The 19,525-nt window shown below is 40.1% G+C and overlaps 1 protein-coding gene across 1 annotated transcript in view; it reads left to right on the top strand.

Moving 5' to 3' along the window:
• The first annotated feature begins 340 nt into the window (after window positions 1–340).
• Window positions 341–19,525, top strand: part of ICE1 (interactor of little elongation complex ELL subunit 1) — a 55,452-nt gene continuing 36,267 nt past the window's right edge. The window contains exons 1-7 of the mRNA XM_081089714.1: window positions 341–528; window positions 11,520–11,578; window positions 12,138–12,174; window positions 14,999–15,015; window positions 15,769–15,880; window positions 17,933–18,009; window positions 18,933–18,970. Coding sequence (XP_080945840.1) covers window positions 448–528; window positions 11,520–11,578; window positions 12,138–12,174; window positions 14,999–15,015; window positions 15,769–15,880; window positions 17,933–18,009; window positions 18,933–18,970 — 421 coding nt within the window. The 5' untranslated portion in view covers window positions 341–447. The remainder of the gene's footprint in view (window positions 529–11,519; window positions 11,579–12,137; window positions 12,175–14,998; window positions 15,016–15,768; window positions 15,881–17,932; window positions 18,010–18,932; window positions 18,971–19,525) is intronic.

The following is a 19,525-nucleotide window of genomic DNA, read 5'->3' as shown; positions in this document are numbered from 1 at the left end:
GTCACGCAGCAGGCCGGCAATACAATAGGAACCAGTATACGGTACAGGGAGGGCACCTCCGATGCCTCTGCTATCCCTGACTTTTCCTTTGTGGGCGTGGTCCCCGCCGCATCGGCAGGGCTGGGCCCTTATTTTGCTCAGGCGCTACCTTAGGCAGCTACATGCCGTGACGAAGGGCGGGGCGAGCTAGGGCGGGGCGGGTCCTGGCCGTGCAGCGTCGCGTCGGGGGCCGCACCGGGGAGCGTTTCTCTCTAGTGCCCGGGGCAGCTCTGGCTGGGAGAGCCTTTGGCCCGCTCCACGGGGACCTCTGTGCACGGATGGACCCGCCCGGACACGGCGGGAAGCGGCCTGGCAGGCGGCGGCCCCGGCGACGTCAGCAGAAGCAGTGCAGGGCCAAGGCCGCGGGTCCCTGAGGCGCGCGGGCCCACCGGGCCCGGCGGCGGCACCATGATGCCGGGCGAGACCCACTCGGCGGCGCCTGGGGCGGCGGATCTCTCGCGGTGTCAGGGCTGCGCTTCCCTGCAGCAGGTGCGGCGCCTTCCCGGAGCCGAGGACGCGGGGGGGCTCGGTGGGCGCGGCGGGACGCGCGGGGCTGGGCGGAAGCTTCCCTGCCCCCACCCCCCATCACCCCGCCTCCGTCCGTCGGTTCTCCCTGCACCCCCTCTCCCCCCGGTTCTCCCTTCTCTTTTGCTGCAGTTGTTTTGGGAACGGCTTCCTTTGCTTTATTTGGGATTGGAACCCTGGATTCGTATTCGGGGATGCGGTGGGGGGCGGGGGAGTAAGCGAGTTCTGGAGGGCCCCCTCCACCGCTTACCCAGCCTCAGGCTCCCCAGGGCTTACATTTAGGTCGGTGAGTGATAGGATCAAGGTTAAGGTTTTTGCTTGTTCTGGCCCGTCTGTAAATACTTCTTGCCTGGAGGCAGGCTCTTGTGCGACGAATGGCATGCAGGTCCTGGAAGTCTAACGGCGGCGTGGACGGTCCGGCACCGTGATGACAGGAGTTGCTAGTGTGTGGCTCCAGGTCTAGCGAAGTAGTGGGATCGCCCCAAGCACTGGTTTCCAGCCGGACCCTCCTAGTTGTCGGATGTCGGTGGCTCTTTTAACTTCCTACTGTCAGCGTCTTTCCCCAGTGGAGTGGAGCTGTCCACCTTCACCTACGGGATGTGATGAAATCACCATCTGTTTTCGATGGTGGGGTAGGTGCGAGGGACGCACAGTGGTGAACAAAATGGGTCAGATCTGCTCTCATTTGTAAGATGTACGTGTGCAAGTAAGGCTTTATAAGGTCCTGAGTCCCAGAAAGGAAATGAAGGAGGAGTTGAAATGGGGGGCTTGTCTCTTGGCTGCGGTGGCAGGCAGGGTGTTTTTCAGGAGGTGACATGGGGAGATTTTGATGGGAAGCAGCAGGCTAGATAGACTCGGTGTGGGAGGAGCTTTCTAAATAGAGGGAGTCACAGGTGGAAAGGTTATGAAGTGAGAAAGAGCACAGTGGTTTTGAGGAGCAGAACGTGGTGTGGGCACGGTGCAGAGGGGAGAATACAGTACTGATGAAACGAGACCAAAAAGGACCGTAGGACTAATAGGCCACCAAGGAAAGGTGTGTGTATGTGTGTGTGTGAGTGTGTGTGTGTGTGTGTGTGTGTGTGAGAATGTGATCTATGACCTGATCTCAGACGTTTTAATTGTTGAGAGCAGGGGAGGGAGAAAAGGGAGTTCTGCACTGCCACTCTGGAATTGGAGAACTAATAATAATAAAATCACTGAATTGAGTTGTACATAAGGCATTTGCAACGTGGTTTAATTTTTTGCCTCTCAAATCCTGGGAACATGGGTGAAATTATCTCGAATCATTAAATTCTATCTGTTCTTTGCACCAGTTCATTCAAATATTTATTGATCACGTGCTGTGTTTCAGGCAGAGTGATTACAGGGGGGAGGGAGCATGGGAGACAAATACCCTTGCTCTCTTGGAGCTTCCATTCTAGGAGGTGGGGATAGGAGACATTAATCAAGTTACATGAGAAGGTAATAAATACATTGGAGACAAGTTAAGCAGAGAAGAGGGGATGACAAGTGGGGGAAGAAGGGACCAATGGCTGGGGTAATTGAGGAGTGTTGAGAAGGCCTCACAGGAAAGGTTGTGCTTGAGCGGGGTTGGGGCAGGGGTGAGAGAGAAGCTCTGTAGATAGCTTGGGAGAAAAGCATCCCAGATAGTGGTAAAATCTGGTGTGGAGGCCTGACACAGGAGCTTGCTCAGTGTATTGGAGAATAGCAAGGAGACCAGGTGTCTGGGGTGGGGTGAATGTTGGTGTCGTCATCTGTTTGGGGTTGCTATAACAGTACCATAGACTGGTTGGCCTATAAGTAACAAATTTATTTCTCACAGTGCTGGTGGCTGGGAAGTCTAAGACCAAGGCACCAGCAGATTTGGTGCTGGTAAGGTCTGATTGCTGGTTTATGACTGTTTTCTGCCTGTGTCCTCGCATGGCAGAAGGGAGAAGAGAGTACTCCGGGGTCTCTTTTATAAGGACACGATTCCATTCATGAGGGCTCTGCCCTCTTGACTTAATCATCTCACAAAAGCCCACAAGTCCAAATTCCATGACCTTGGAGATTAAATTTCAACATACTAATTTTTTGTGGGACCCAATCTGTAGCAGTCAGGGAATCTGATGAAGTCACGAAAAGGAGGGCCTGATTATGCCTTGTAGCTATTACTAGGATTTTTACTTATACTCTGAAAGAATAGTTTCATTGGAGGCTTTTGTATAGGAAAGCAACTGCTGTGAATTATTCTTTGCAGTTGTGTATCTGATCTTCCTTCAGAAATCTGGTCTACCCATAATCCCATCTTTTTTTTTTTTTAATATGTTTTTATTGATTTCAGAGAGAGGAAGGGAGAGGGGGAGAGATAGAAACATCAATTATGAGAATCAGCTGCCTTCTGCACACCCCCTACTGGGGATGGAGTCCGTAACCCAAACATGTGCCTTGATGGGATTGAACCTTGACCTCCTGGTTCATGGGTGGACGCTCAACCACTGGGCCACATGGGCTGCGTAGTAGTCCCCATCTTGCTTAAATGTAGCAACTGTATCCTCCTGGTTGCTTAGGCCAGAAACTAGATGTCATTCTTAGTTCCTCTGTTTCTCTCAAACATGCCTCCAATCTATCAGCTGGTCCTGTTGGCTCTGCCTTTGTTTTCTGTTCACTTCTCTCCATCCCCACTGCCTCCACACAGGTGAACCACTATAACCTATGGCCTGGAGATTATTTCAGTAGTCTCCTAAGCCTTAGGACCTAAGGAGTCTCCCTCCTTCCACCTTTGGCACATTCCCACTGTTGGTTCTCAAAACAGCAATAGGAGTAATTATGTTAAATCTCTAAACCCAGGTGTCTGCAGACTTTTCCTGTAAAGAGCAGGATCATAAATATTTGGTGGTGTGGATGGTGGTCTTGTTCATGACTATCAACTCTGCCATTAGAGTGTGAAAGCAGCCACAGGCAGTACTAAAGGAATGTGCTGGTGTGGTCCATCAAAATATTTACAAAAACAGGCAAAGGGCCTTAGTTTGCAGGCCTTTTTCCTAGATCTGGATACATTTTTGCATTTGGATTTTCTGTTGCTTGAAATGCTTTTTTAGGGGAAGAGGGTGATTAGAGTGTCTGGAACAAGTCTTTAATATTGCAAAGTACGAATGGAAAAATAGATTCGTGTCGGATTATAGAGGACCTTGAATGGTTACCACCTTAATATTTTGTTCTTATTTCTGTCAGCATTATGGAGCGGTGAAGGGTTTTGCATAGTTACCACACAAGAGCAGTGCTTATAGTAAAAATAACAGGTGGTGGTGTTCAGGGTGGATGGATGGAGGAGGTGCAACTAGCTCTGGTAAATTATTTTACTAATGCATACTAGTGATAATAAAAGCCCAGATTAATTGAAATTTCCTGAGCCTGGGCCTGGAGGTTCTGATTATGAGCAACTGCAGAATGGACAGATCTCAAATTAGGGAGTAGAAGGCGCAGAGATTTAAAATCTGAGAGGCAGGAGAAAGTGAAACCGAGGCACTGCAGGTATAGGGAATGTCGGGCTGACGTTTTGGAATGATGTCAGAACTGGAGAATTTCAACTGTTTTCACATTTGTTGTTTGTGAAGCACAGTGCCCCCAGGGCACCCTACCATAGATCCAAGGAAGTCGAGAAGAGGCTAGGTTAGGTGGGTGCTGGGTTCATTGTAAGAATTTTATTTGGGGAGAGATGGGAATGGAAGAATGGAGGAGTATGTTCTGTCACTTGAAAAATAAAACCCCTTTGAAAACCTTCGTGGACTAGATGTTATCATGAGCATTCTGTGAAGAAAAAGTAGTTGGGTAGTGACAAAGTTGAGCATGGAAAGGTGAGAAAAGGAGAAACAGATAAAGATAAGATAGTTCAATAAGAAGTGTATAGGAAATCAGTTTTGGAAAGCATGAGAATTGAGAACAGGCAATTGCATTTGTCAGCGAGAGGTCAGTAACTACCTTAGGAAAGATGTTTCTGCGTCTTTACTACAGCACATTCCGTGTTCCAGTCAAAGTCATGCAAGAGAGAAACTTAAGAGGTTCCATGCAGAGAGAAGATAATCCCACTGTGTAGTTCTAACACACTGAAACTCTGGATCTTTTAGAAAATGTACAGTATATTACAAGCACCTTCCCTGCAGGAGGCCTTTGCCCAGTGCTGCGACTTCATCCTGAGCTGTAATGGGGACTCAAACTGTTCCTGTCCCGAGTTGAACATTTGTTTGTTTACATTAGAAATCTCCCTTCATTTCCTCCCTGTCCTCTTTTTCTTAGTGGTTGAATAGATAGTGTGCCTGCTTGATTCAGAAATGTATAGATGACCACATTTTATGCATTTTTTTACAAAATGCATATTACCTTAGCAGTCTCACATATTACCTTTCTTTTCTTACCCTAAATGATTGCAATGGTTCATGAGGGATCTGTAGTTTAATGTCCACATGGGTTGTCAAACTTTGTTATAAACCAAAATGGACCTTACTCTGATAATACTATGCACAAGTAAAGAAGTCTTAAATTGAGTGGTTTTAAGTTAAGCTGCCATAAGTCTTTCCTTATGAAGGAGAAGCACCCCTCCTCCCCCTCTTTTTTCTTAACAGTTTCATTTATTGCAAAGCCAAACATTTTAACTCTTGGGGGTCCAGATGAGAATTTGAAGCATATGTTTATACTGTTTAGCTAATGTAACTAGATAGCTTCAGAATAGATTTGAGCCTGTCATTTACATAAACTTGTGCTGGACTCCTATTGATAATTGCCAATGGTTGAACTTCATAATTTGGAGCTTCACACATATACATTGATTTGTAAATGGTTATATTACAGGGGTGCTCACAGAATTGTTATTTATTCATTTAGCAAACATTTATTGAGCATCACTGCATCTGTGATGCCATGGTATATTGGAATACAGTCAGGAGCAGAAGAGGCATGGAGCTTGTGTTCTAGGTGAGGTTACAGATGAGTGAGAAAGCAACCAGACTATAAACATAATGCAGTAAGTACTGTGTTGAGTGATGTACAGGGTATGTTGAGCATCTAGGAGGGACAACTGAAGGCTTTGTAAGAGGAAGTGAACCTAGACAGGTCTGAAAAATGATTTGTACCTAATTAAGAGGGAAGAGATGTAAGGAAAATATTCTGGATAGGAACATTTCATGTGCAGAGGCTTGGAAGGGAGAAAGTAGTTTGTGATTGATTAGGCACAAAAAGTCAAAGGTAAGGGCAATGGAAGACCAGGCAGAAAGGATGGGGTGGGAACCTTCCAAAATTCCAAGTTCCCAGACTCCAGCCAAGGGCCAGCCTTGCAAGCAGGTTTTTGTAAGGATAGCAGTCTCAGGCCCGATGTGGGAACTTTTCTTGTACACACAACTTGGGGGTGCTCTGGCCAGCTAGTGAGTAGGGCCAGAATGCTACCAAACATCCAGAGTGAACTGACTGGACTGCTCCCACAACTAAGAATTTTTCCCACCCCAAATGATAGTGTTTGAGTAGTAGTGACACATAATTTACTCTTCCCCAAGTTATCTATTTACTTATTTGCTGTGTACCCATAGGTTTTACTTATTTAGTGTTATTATTCTGTAATCTACCTCAGCCAGGCCAGCTGGCTTGCTCCTTGCCAGGGCTGTCCTGCTGCCTGCTCCTCACGGCTTCCGTGCTCAGTCACTGTTTTGATTCTACTTCCCCAAGAAGCGAAGAGAAGGTAGGAAGAACAGAGAGGATTTCTTTTTCTCCACTGTTGCATATTCACAGTGACATTCAGAGGAGATTGTATAGATAAACTTAAAACAGTACACTATAGAAAAGGAATGAATGGGGAACGGAAAGTCCGAGTAATGGGTTCCTCTTGGATTTGTTAGTGGCCCAGTGAGTAAATATAAAGCATTGCTTGAGAAACTCACCCAGAGAGCAGAGAAAAACAAAAGCTGGCAATTGTGGAAGGAGAGGAGAGAGAATTGAGAGTAAATCTGAGCCTTCCAATAGACACCAGAATAGAAATTCAGAAGAGAGCAGGGCTGCTGGGAGAAAAGCAATAATCAAAGAAACCAACCACCTTCACTTTTCCTGGAGGAGGAAGAGTAGCCTGAACCTTTCTTCCTTCCTTGGATGCAGGGTAATAGGGCTCTGCGAATACCCCTGAGAGTGAATGTGGGTCAGGAGGGGGCTCTAAGGGCCCCCCACCTAGATTCAGACCGCTCAGCGTTCACAACTCCAAGATTCATTAGTTGGAGACCTTGGCTGCACCCATCAGTGACATTTGAATCAGATTGAAGAAAATAGAATGTTTTATTAGGACACTGCTGTATCTGACCAGCTTTGAACTGCCACCCAACCAGGCCTTAGGAGAAAAAATAAGTCAGGGACTAGGATGCTGTAGGAAACCAAGAAGTCATATTCATTTAGTATGTTATGTTTTTTCTTATATAATGCTATGTTTTGTGAATTTAGGTTTTTGTTTTTATTAGTATTTTATTTGTTTTTATATGAGCACAGTTTAGAGAGACAGCTAGATGTATAAGATTTGGTAAGACAGCCCCCACCCCCTAGCTCCCGTAATTTCCCCTTCCCAGGAGACAGCACTTTTAATTACTTGAACAGTGTGTGTTTCATAATAAACTTTCATATTGTTGAAATAACAGACTTGTGTTGGCTACTTGTTTTTCATTTTTAGGCATGTCATTTGATTTCTGACTTTGAAGGTGAGAATTGAGCTCTCTTTCTGTCCTGTACCCCACCACACCTGAGCACCCCTTCTGCGCTCCCCCTACCCCCATCCTCAGTGTAGTTATGATTTCAGTTAGGTCACTATGGGAGTTGACCTAACTATATGTTATTCAGAGCTAAGCTCTGGAGTAAATTACAATTACTTTTCCTTTTCTGTGTTTTCTTGTTTCCTCTGGTTAATGACTATATCCTTAATTCAACTTCTTCATCTTAAAATTGTTGAGGAGTGCTTACTTTATGCTGGGGGCTGGGTTAAACACTTTGGCTCATCCTATTTAATCCTGATAGCAAGCCAGTTTTGTAACCTCCTAGTGTCTGTCTCCTTCTCTGTGCAGTTGGAAATGGTTCTGAAGCAGGGAGAAGTCAAGTAAATTTGCCCAAGGTCACTTAGCCAGAAAGTGGAGGAACAGGAATTTGAATCCAGCTGTGTGTGACACTAGGCCTGAGGTCTCTGGAATGTCTCTTGCCTAGCACTTTACATTACAGATGGCATCTGGAAGCAAGGTGGGGAAAGTGAGATCAATTAGCAAAAAACTTGAAACAGAATGGAAAAAGAGAAAGAATCACTTTTACCAAAAAATTGTAACTTAACTGCATGAGGAGAAGCAACTATATACATTCACTTGCACTTCTCTGCCTTTTAAAGCTTTCATTCAAGCAGATATTGTATCATTTTCTTATTAGGGGAAAAATTCCCTCCTGAGCCTTCAGTGCTAATCTGGTACTCAGCTGCCTTCCTAGTCTTTAATTATGCTCTGTGCTCCACATTGTTCTCTGTGGGTTTGTCCATGATTTTGGTGAAGCCTGTTCACATCTTTTAGTACCTCCCTGAGCAAGGATGTCTGGGAAGACTGCAGATTTGAAAATATCTATTTTACTATCACTATTGATTGCTAGTTTGTATAGACTTTTATTTAGAATTCATTTGTTTTCAGAAAATTTTGAAGGCTTGCTTTCTAGGTATCCAGATTTCTTGACTGCTGTTGAAATCTGAAACCCTTCCAATTCCACATTCTTTGTATATGACTTGTTTTTGTTTTTCTCTCTCAGGATTCCTATAGACTCTTTGCTTTGTCTCTGATATTCTGAAATTTTATATTGATGTGTCATGGTTTGGATCCTATTTGTATCAGTGTGTTGGGACCTTTCAGTTTGGGAACTTCTGGCTTCATTTCTGGGATCTTTTTCTTGAACATTAGTATTTCTTTGATTACCTCTCCATCTTTCTGTTATTCTCCCTGTAGAACTCATTGTTGGGCATGTGAACTTCTTACACTGACACTCTAATTGTTTTTCTTTTTCTTTTCCATGTCTGTGGTTTGCTTTATTTTGGGGGACAGTTTTTCAACTTTATTATTAAGTCTATAATTTTGCTTCCCTGTTTTAAATTAATTATAACAGTTTTTTGAGGTATAACTCATATGCCATAAAATTAAACCTTTTAATGTGTACAATTCAGTGGCTTTTAGTATGTTCACAGTTATCTAATCTTGTCACCACTATTTAATTGTGAAATAGGTTTACCTACACACCCCTGTATCTCCCCAAGAAACCTCTTCAATACAGGGTGGGGCAAAAGTAGGTTTACAGTTGTGAGAACATGAAACAGGGTTTATTCTTGTATTACTTATTAATTATTGTGTTATTTTATATACGAACAACTGTAAACCTACTCTTGCCCTACCCTGTATTAGCAGTCATTCCCTGTCCTCCCCTAACCTCCTCCGCCCCAGCCACTAATCTACTTCCTGCCTCTGGATTTGCCTATTATGAACATTTTATATGAATGGAATCATACATCAACTAGCCTTTTGTGACTGGCTTCTTTTACTTGGCATAATGTTTTCAAGTCTCTCATCCATATTGTAGCCTGTATCATTCATTCCTTTTCATTGCCAAATGACCACATTGTATGACTGTATGACATTTTGTTTATCCATTCATCAGTTGATGAATATTGAGTTTATTTTTACTTTCTGGCTAGTGTGAATAATACTGCTATAAATAAGAATGTACAAGTTTGGCCTGAACATGTGTTTCCAATTCTCATGGGTATATACCTAGGAGTGTAATTGCTGGATCACATGCTTAACTCTGTTTAACATTTTGAGGAATTGCCAAACTATTTTCCACAGCAGCTGCACCATTTCATATTCTACCAGCAATGTATGAGGGCTCCAATTTCTCTACATCCTCTCCAACACTTGTTATTGCCTGTCATTTTGATTTTAGCCATGCTAGTGGGTGTTTATAGTCTTACTTTTTAAGAGCTTTTTATTTTAATTTCTTAGATCTTGATCATTTCTTGTTTCATGAATTTAATATAATTTATCTCAGATCATATTATTTTTTTTGAAGTTTTCTTCTTAATTTTTGCTTATTCTAAGTTTCTTTGGGTTGTTTTGGTCTCTCTTTCATGTTACAAGTTTCTGAGTTTCATTGCAGTAGGTCTGGATAGGCCATTTATTGACTAAATAATATCTGATGTCAGTACCTTTATCTCATCTCCAGGCTGATTAGAGTTCCTCAGGTCCTCAGATAAATTGTTTCAAGTCCCTGCATGGAGAGCAAAAGGATTGGCTGCCACCATCTGGGAGCTTACTGGGGAGGAGAAGCAGGTGGCAAGTGTGTGTTAGGTGTACCTGGTTCCTCTGTTCTTGGTCTAGTCCAATGATGGCCAACCTATGACATGCGTGTCAGAGGTGACACGCGAACTCATTTTTTTGGTTGATTTTTCTTTGTTAAATAGCATTTAAATATATAAAATAAATATCGAAAATATAAGTCTTTGTTTTACTATGGTTGCAAATATCAAAAATTTCTATGTGTGACACGGCACCAGAGTTAAGTTAGGGTTTTTCAAAATGCTGACATGCCGAGCTCAAAAGGTTCGCCATCACTGGCAGTCCATCTGTTCCAGGTGTTCTCAGTGTCCCAGGAGGAGACTTTTTTCAAAAGCAAAGCTCCTGCTAGATGAGGGAGGACCAGCTGGCTAAGAGGAATCTGGTGTCTGATTCCCAAGCTTGTTGATGTTTTGCAGTGTAACTGAGTACACCACACTGAAATCAAGTACACACAGTCAGAGCATCTGTACAACTAACTACTTGCTCTTAGAGTTCCATCATTCAGGTAAAAGATTCACAGAGAGGCAGTGTGGGCTTAGGATCACACTGCATATTTTTGTGTGTTATACACAATGGAAATAATAGATTTACATATTTCTGTGTTTATGTAACACAGTAAATAACATGTTTGTGCTTTATAATAAACTAGGGGCCCACTGCACGAATTTGTGCACCTTGAAAGGAACTGTGGGCCGTGAGGTTGCGGTGGGCACAGGGGCGGGTCTTGGCCCATCCTCTGCACCCCCACTTGGCCCCTCCCACCATGGCCCCCGGTCCCCTCTCTGCTGGCAGCCCCGCTCCTGCCACCACTGCTGTCACACACTGATGGCGCCCGCCCCACTTGCACTGGCTGATGGCATGGAGCAATTGGGGCTGGTGCCATCAGTGGGTGCGAGCAGCAACTGCTGCCCCGATCGTCCCTCAGGAGTGGGAGGGTGGCGTGGAGATGCCCTCAGGGGCGATTGGGGCTGGCAGTCGCCTCTTGCACCCGCTGCCAGTGACGGCCCCTTTCGCACCTGCAGCTGGCACTGGAGCCGCCGCTTGCACCTGCTGCCAATGCCCGGCACTGGTCCTGATTGCTTAGCACCATCAATGGGTGCGAGCGGCAGCTGCCGGCCCCTTTTGTGCCTCAGGAGCAGGGAGAGGTGAAGCCCTGAGGGGTGATCAGGGCCGGCAGCCGCCGCTCCCACCCGCTGACAGCACCAAGCAATCGGGGCTGGCGCTGGGCGCCAGCAGCCTATGTGAGTGGGGTTGGTGTTGGCAGTAGGTGCAAGTGCTGAGGGGTGGGGGTGGGGGCGGCGTGGCACACGGGAGCAAAGAATTTTCAGTAACCACCAGAGGCTTGCCCCAGTGCCAGCGACCAGCGCCCCGCCTTGGTCTGATGCACCTGCTCCACCATCCTGCCACTGCTGATGCCTGCCATGTTCCGTGCACGCCCCCGGTGGTCAGCGCATGTCATTGCGACCTGTTTGTTTGGTTCTGCTGTTCGGTCTATTTGCCTATTAGGGTTTTATATATATAGGTGACATGCTACCTTAAAATTATATTTAAATTAATTTACATAAAAACAAGTACCTGACTAGTGTTTTTTTTTTCTTTCAGAATTTAAATGAATATGTTGAAGCATTAATCACCTTGAAGCAAAAAATTATTAATACAGAGTGAGTATATTCATGTGTTTGGCTGAACTTCATGGACCTGGACAGACAAGCTGAAGTGGCAGATGATGTTAGACCTCTGAGCCTGAAAGGCGAACTGGAGTTTATCTTCTGAAGCCTACATGGTGTTGTGCTGATTATAACGAAAATCCTGTCCTCGTCATTAACCTTCTGTTATTGGCCTTAACAACAACGTTCATGTCTTAGGAAGCGATTATTGCTAAACTGGCAATTTTTGTAAAGCTGTCTTATATATTCAAAGCCTTCTTGGTTTTAGGAGAGAGCCTCAAATTTCCTCACAGTATTTCATAGCTGTGGTGTGAGATTTAATTTTTTTTTTTAATTCTAATGAAGTCACATAATTTATAGACTAAGATATTAATTAGATCAAAGGGATTTTTAAATGAAAAACTCATATATCGATACAGTGTTTTAAGGAATTTAAGATAATATGTACATGTTTGCATATATATAATTAAATTTATTGTGGGGGAAGAAAGGTGCCTTGCATATTTTGAAACATAGTTTTAACATAGTATAACAATTCTTTTCTTTGTTGCAGTAATTTGTTAACAGAGTACCAGAAGAAATGTGATGATATCCTTTTATTGGCTTTTTTCTTTGAATTTTTAAATTTACTTATATATAATTTTTTAAAGAAATGTGAGATTTTCATGATTATCTTTTGGAGGGCACTATTTACAGACTTAAAGGAGGGAGTATTTCTAACAGGCACAGTAAACAGTTGGTCTTTTACTGTTAATACGTTTCCTGATAAAGACTGCAGGTCTCCTTATTTTAGAATTTTTTGTTGTCATTGATTTTGATATTTTTGATATTTTTAGGTTTCATAAGCTTTTTAATGAGTAGGTCTTTTTTCTTATATATGCATATTTGCATATATATGTATATTTATATGTATATATTTATATGTAAATATGTATATATACATATATATTTATATGTATATATGTAAATACATATATATATGTAAATAGGTATATATGTATATGTATTTCAGAGAGAAAGGCAGAGGGAGAGACAGAGAGAGAGACATCAATGATGAGAGAGAATCATTGATTGGCTGCCCCCTGTACGCCCCCTAATGGGGATTGAACCTGCAACCTGAACATGTGCCTTGACTGGAAATTGAACTGTGATCTGGTTCATAGGTTGATGCTCAATCACTGAACTGGACAGAGTAGGTCTTTTTCATTGTACCAAGGACGTGCTATATGTTCTTTAGGCTCAGAAATAATGTGAAGCTGAATATCAGAATATTTGGGCATTTCTGCAAGAAGGGCCCTGTAGGAATATTCAGAATGTTAGAAAACCGTCTTGTGTTTATCAGTGTTGGGACTTGTAGAGATTAATGTATACCTTGAGCTCATAGTCACCATTTGTTCAACAACCATGTAGGGCACTTGTGTTATATTTGGCCTTTGGTTAAATAATTTCTTAGCAAGGTGAAAATGGTGTGTATAATTGATCCTTTCTCATCTTGTGATGATGACACTTACCCTGAATTATTTCTCCCATAAAATAAAATTTCTCTCACAAAAATACATGTATATTTTCAGGGAGTCACTGAAGTACAGCTTCAGCTTAAATATTGGGACAGATTCTGCTGGTCACCTTTGGCAGTTACTCGAAGCCTGCTTCATTTGGTATTATGTCTGACATCCTGGACTTATTTGTTTGTGTTGGTACCATCATATCTAATTTGTTATTAAAGTGATAAAATCAGGGTATAACCTTGAGACTTACTTTTCATATCTGGTTTTTTACATTAAAAAGTATAAGTCATTGAAATTTCTTGTGCCTTATTTGTTGAAACTATCCGTCTACTTAACTATACATGTGTATTATTGCAAGAGTAATTTGTTTGGTTTATAAAAACTACAGAAACAGTTATTGCAGAAAAATAGGTAGGCGATCAATTCTAGTATTAGAAGAGTATGTGTTCATCCTTTTTGGAAGAAATGGTATAACCTTTTAGAGATAATTGCACAAGTAAGCAGGAAAATTACTCACTTTTCTAAAAGTTGTTAGAATAGATTATTAAAAATTGATAAAGCTTTCTATTATTATTGAATTTCCATTCATGATATAGTAATCTGCTTCTGTCTCGAACCCACAACCTACATATGTGCCCTGACCAGGAATTGAACCCCCCAACCTTTTGGTCTACTGGGATGATGCTCCAACCAACTGAGCCACACTGGCCAGGGCTAAATATAGATTTTTCAAAAAACACATTTGGCATTTGCCCAAAATATGTATTTGCTGTACCTCAAGTATTTAGTAATTTGCTCTATAACTTGAGGTACCAATGTTATAGGGTTTGTATGGCTTTCTTATATAACTTGCTTTTTTACTTTTTTTTTGTAATTCTGACCATTTTGTTGTTTATTAGTTTCTCTTTCTAAAGGGAAGAGCAACTTTATTTCTGCAGATGTGTTTTGAACTTTTCTTGCAAAGACTGCAGTAATTTAGGTTGAATAAAATATATTACTTAATCTTGAGAAGTTTATATTCTAATAGAGGAGGATACAGACTAGTTACAAATAAACATTTGCTATATTGTGATATGATTAGGAATTTATAGGAGATGAAACTTAAAGGAATTATTATTTGCTATCTTTATAACATTACTGGCAGCTTAAGATAAGGAATGAAGTTATCAAATTGTGTAAATTGTAAAAATGAGTGAATATCTAGATTTTATGTTCTCCCTTTCCTCATTACTCATTGAATTTAGTTATGTATAGTTTTAGTAAGAACATATTCTTATTTGATAGAATTATTGAATTATTCTCTAGATCATCGGTTCTCAACCTGTGGGTCACGACCCCTTTAGGGGTTGAACGACCCTTTCATAGGGGTCACCTAAGACCATCGGAAAACACATATATAATTACATATTGTTTTTGTGATTAATCACTGTGCTTTAATTATGTTCAATTTGTAACAATGAAATTGGGGGTCACTACAACATGAGGAACTGTATTAAAGGGTCATGGCATTAGGAAGGTTGAGAACCACTGCTGTAGATCATTTGAGAAGTGGAAGACAAGTTATTTGGTTGTTCTGATGTATATATAGGATTCGAGGGATTATCCATTGGTTTCATATTGTCTTTATTCTTGGAATTTAATATTGATCATTTAATCAGATGCCTTTTTAATTTAGAGAATTGGATATTTTTACTTTTAGTACATGTAAAATAACTCAGTAAAAATAACTCAGTAAAAATATTTTCACTATGTTATATGTATGTTATGTATGGAACTTTGAATATTGTTTTCTAGGAATTATGACCTTACCTATATATACATTTAAATGTTATTTTTAAGTGAGTTTTGTCTTTAGACAAGTATCAGTAGATAAAATTCTCAGAGTTTTCTTTAACAAGTTTTACAGTTGCAGTTTGCCAGAAGGTAAGCTGTCTGTTTCCATATTTGATTTGGGGGAAACATTTCTCAGTCTAGATTTTTAAATGGATGGATTTGAAAAAAGAGCCATTTATATTTGACCCATTATTTAGAATGTTGCTTTGATACTCATAATAAAAGAAGATTCATGTTTCACAAGTGAATTTCTTATTAAGGTATTAAATTATGGCCTAGTTTGACTTTTCAATAACTTTTAATGACTATTGAGATGAAGCTTATTGACATATAATTGTTGTTGTCTATGTGAATTGGACTATTCAGTGCGGTTATTTATTTTGTATATTTGAAACAATTTTAGATAAACTTATGCCAAAATTTAGCAATATTCTAAACTGATTACCCTCATCACTTAGAAGGAGGCAAAAAAACATGGTTGTTAACTGAATCACAAAATTGTCTATCATTTAATTTGAATAAAAGGTGATTAGTTCAAGATTGGAAGAGCCAACTTACTTGGCAGATTGCCCTTCAATGTTTTCTCCAGCAGATTGAGAATCTGCTGTATCTGCTTCTCAAGTGGCTTTTTGATATACTTTTATTAGAAATAGACTATAATGCTAGAGAAATAAAAAGGAACGTGAGGGTCATGTTGGTATAAATAGAAAATGTATTTAAAAAGATAAATTCTTTCATTCCTTTTTGTTTCTATTTAGAAAATAATCAAAAGTCACCAATAGATATATTTAATAATTCACTGTAGATTCTTTTGTATAATGTTATTGCATTGTCCATTTTCAGGGAGAATAGTACTCTGCATCATCAAGTGGAACAGATGCTTCAAAAAATTTCTCCTCTGCAGAAATGTCAGGAAGAACTGGGATCTTTAAAAGCTGAGCTAGAAGAGAAAAAGGTACCTAAAATAATTTTCCTCCAAAACCATATCTTCAATTAATTAAGAGCTGCTAATTCACTGTAATTGGGATAACAAGACACTTTCTATGTTAACAAAGGAAATCAATACTAATCAAGACTCTTAAGTGTGTTAGTACACTTAGTGAACATTGAACTAGTTGATTTATGGCTTGATCCTTACAGTGATCATTGGATCTGTACATCTGTGTTAGTTTCTAATGCTTTATGAGAGGCTCAGTAGTAGAGGATTCTTCTAGTTGTGAATCTTTATGGCTCCATGTGTCCTGCATTGATTGCCTTTTCACATCGTTTTTGTTTGTTTGTTCGGGTTTTTTTGCTTTAAGTGTAAAATAACATACAAAAATTTAAACTTAAAAGTAGCAAAATCATATTCTCTATTTCAAGATCAAATTATAATAAAACAGTTTATTTAAAATAGTATAAGCTTGTTTTTCTATATAAATTTTGGTTTAGTCTTTATAGGAGTCTTAGAAGAGAATTCCTAGCTTTTCAGATAAGAAATATCTGAAGCCAATAAAGTGAGGTGATTTGTATAAGACAAATTATGGCCAATCTGGGATGATTCTTGGCTTCTTTACCTATTCTTTAAGCTCTTCTCAGTATTATTGTGCTGTTCAGTCTTCAAATTGTGGCATCTTAATAATGGCATGCATCTATCTGAGGTCGTACATACTTTAACAGTGATTGATTTTCCCATTTCTGGAGAAATTCTGTTTTACATATTTCACTATTCAATAAAAGTTAAAGAAAAACAACCAAGACGTTGAATTTTGTCTACCTCTGATTGATATAAATATAAAAGCCTAAGCGACCGTATGACCAGTCAACCGAACAACCGGTTGACCGGTCGCTTTGATGCGCACTGACCACCAGGGGGCAGACGCTCAACAGGAGCTTCCCCCTGGTGATCAGTGTGCTCCCACAGCCAACCTCCCGTGGTTCCTCCCCAAGGTCGGCTGGCATATAGTAGCCTTTAGGGTATATGTATTGATTGGTGTTAACACATTTTCTTCAGTTACTGTTAAGTATAATGACTTGTTTTATATTTTTGCATACTGGTTATAATGGCTTATATTAAGCTCTAAAATTTCTTTAGGTTTTGTTGAATTTTAATTGGTTGAGACAAAAATATTAGCAATTCCATATTATGAAGATTTGGACTTAAAATTAATTCATTTTCACTTTTTAGCTTTGATTGGACTATTAATCATATTATTGTAATATACAAAGCTAAGTGACCTACCGCATGTCCGACCGACGGACGACTGACCGACTGATTGGTACATATGATGCACCCTGGCAATTTAAAAAATAAATGTTGACTCGCGCATGCGCGATATACATAAAGCTCTCGCTGGTGCCAGTTGCATGCATGTGTTTCAATCTGTTATTGTCAATTGTGAATTTGATTGTTTTTGTTGACATTCAACGTAAACCACATCGCGATTTATTCGACAATTCAACCAGCCAGTACATATGATGCGCACTGGCAATTTAAAAATAAACATTGACTCGCCCATGCACGATACATACAAAGCTCTCGCTGGTGCCAATTGCATGCGTGTTTTAATTTTATAATAGTATACTATATATACTATTTTGATGTAATTTTTTTAATATATTTTTTATTGATTAAGATATTACATATGTGACCTTATACCCACGTTATCCCCTACTTCCCCCCCCTCCCCCCCATGCCCTCACTCCCCGTTGTCTGTGTCCATTGGTTAGGCCTATATGCTTGCATATTGATGTAATTTTTTGCAGTATTGTAGTTACTGCACAAATCTTTCCTCTAATTAATTTCCTTTCAATTTACACGAATCCGTGCACCTGCCCACTAGTGTTTAATAAGGATCTAGTCATAGCCTTTACAATGTTCAATGAACTGTACTTTGTTTCCGGCCTAACATATCTGTTCAGTTAATTTCATACTGGTAAATGATAATAATTTAGCTTTTCTAGGTCAAAGTAAGTTATTACTGATGGTCATGACTTTCAGATTGATAGTATCTATCTATTTTTTAAGAGTTCTCTAAAGTTATATCAGGAAACTCATCAGGAATATGCTCGTATAAAAGAAGAATGCTTGAAAACTGATGCTCAGTAAGTAATTTTAAAATTACTTTGGAAATAGGGTTTTCATCTTAAAAAATTCTTAAATCGGTTATGTGTCTCTTTTCTCTGTCTTTGGGTTTGTTGGCCATAATTTACTGCAATCTTGAATGTCTTTCAACCTTGGTGTCCACATCTGTAAAGTGGAAATTATAACTACCTTGAAAGGTTAGAAGGAAGGTTAAATAAACCATCACAAGTCAAAGGACTATACAAAGAGAAAACTCTGTAAACATGTTAATATTTATATGGCATGCATGCTTATGTATCTCTGTGCTGTGTGAAAATACTATTTACTCCTTTCTTTGTACCAGTACTTTTAACAGCTACCATACAGAATGGATGTCTTTGTTGCCATCCATAAAAAGGGCTGTTGAGAAGCATCCAGTTGATTATTTTGAAATTTTAATCCTATATTCACATTATTCAACAAACTTGTAAACTACACAAATAGTAGTTTAATTGATGTAGCAGAAACTCAGAGAGCACCTCTCTTCTCTGACTCAAATCCATCCAAAAACAAGTGCACATCTCCAGTGACGGCCTCTCTTAATAGTGGTGTTGTGAGTACTCCCGCCATCCGTGCTCTTGAAAGTAGCATTGCCTAGTTAGAGGCTGCACTGAATCTAAGAGACCATCCAGACTATCAGCTTGATTCTTAGTTGAAGCCACTGCAGTTCAGAGAGAAGTACACTTTTCTTTAGTTCATTTTACAACTCTTACATACTAAATGGCATAATATTTTTCTTGTTCTACCGTTGGAACAATTGCTGATAATTTTAATGGTTGATGTGTGATGCTCATTGTGACTGACATTTACTTTGTTATATAAACATCAGTAATTAAAAATAAATGTACCACAAACTAATGTATATTTTTTTTACCATTTTAACATGTAAAATTTTTATTTTTAGGAAGAAGAAACTGGAAGCCAAGGTGAAGAAGCTAGAAGGTATTGGCACTATTGTTATCTAGCTACTTACTGGTAACTGTAAGATGTTGGAGTACTGGAGTAAGTAGTTGAGTAGTCGTGGTTTTGATGGCATATCCCTGGGTGATTGCTTTAAGGATACCATTAGGAAGAATCTGGATGCTATTATATTCCTTTCATTTACCAGATAGTAGCATGAAAATGAATGTGGCAAATCCTTAAAATGTTGTTCCATTGAAAGTAGTAGTAGCCTATACTTTTTCTGTAAAAAAACAATTAATAAAAGGATTTAATTTTGAAAGTTGAGTCTCAGAGCTTTCTCATTTTTTTTTCTAATGAAATCAGTGGTTAATAGAGAAAGTTACTACTTTTAGTACCAAGAAACTTCATGCATTTAGATAGTTATGACTATACCCATGGAGGGATTTCCGTGAAATTCCCTACTTTGGGGATTGTCACTTTGTCCTTGATCTTCCCCACTCCCCATTGTCTGCTTAGGGGCTTCTAGTCCACACTGGGTAGGCAGAGTACAGAGGGGCCACTAGGAGGATCTGGTCAGTCCTTATGGAGCAGCTA

The sequence above is a fragment of the Myotis nattereri genome (assembly GCF_964212035.1).
Source record: "Myotis nattereri genome assembly, chromosome: 4".
Classification (NCBI taxonomy): Eukaryota; Metazoa; Chordata; class Mammalia; order Chiroptera; family Vespertilionidae; genus Myotis; species Myotis nattereri.
This window is presented reverse-complemented; position numbering and strand designations above follow the sequence as displayed.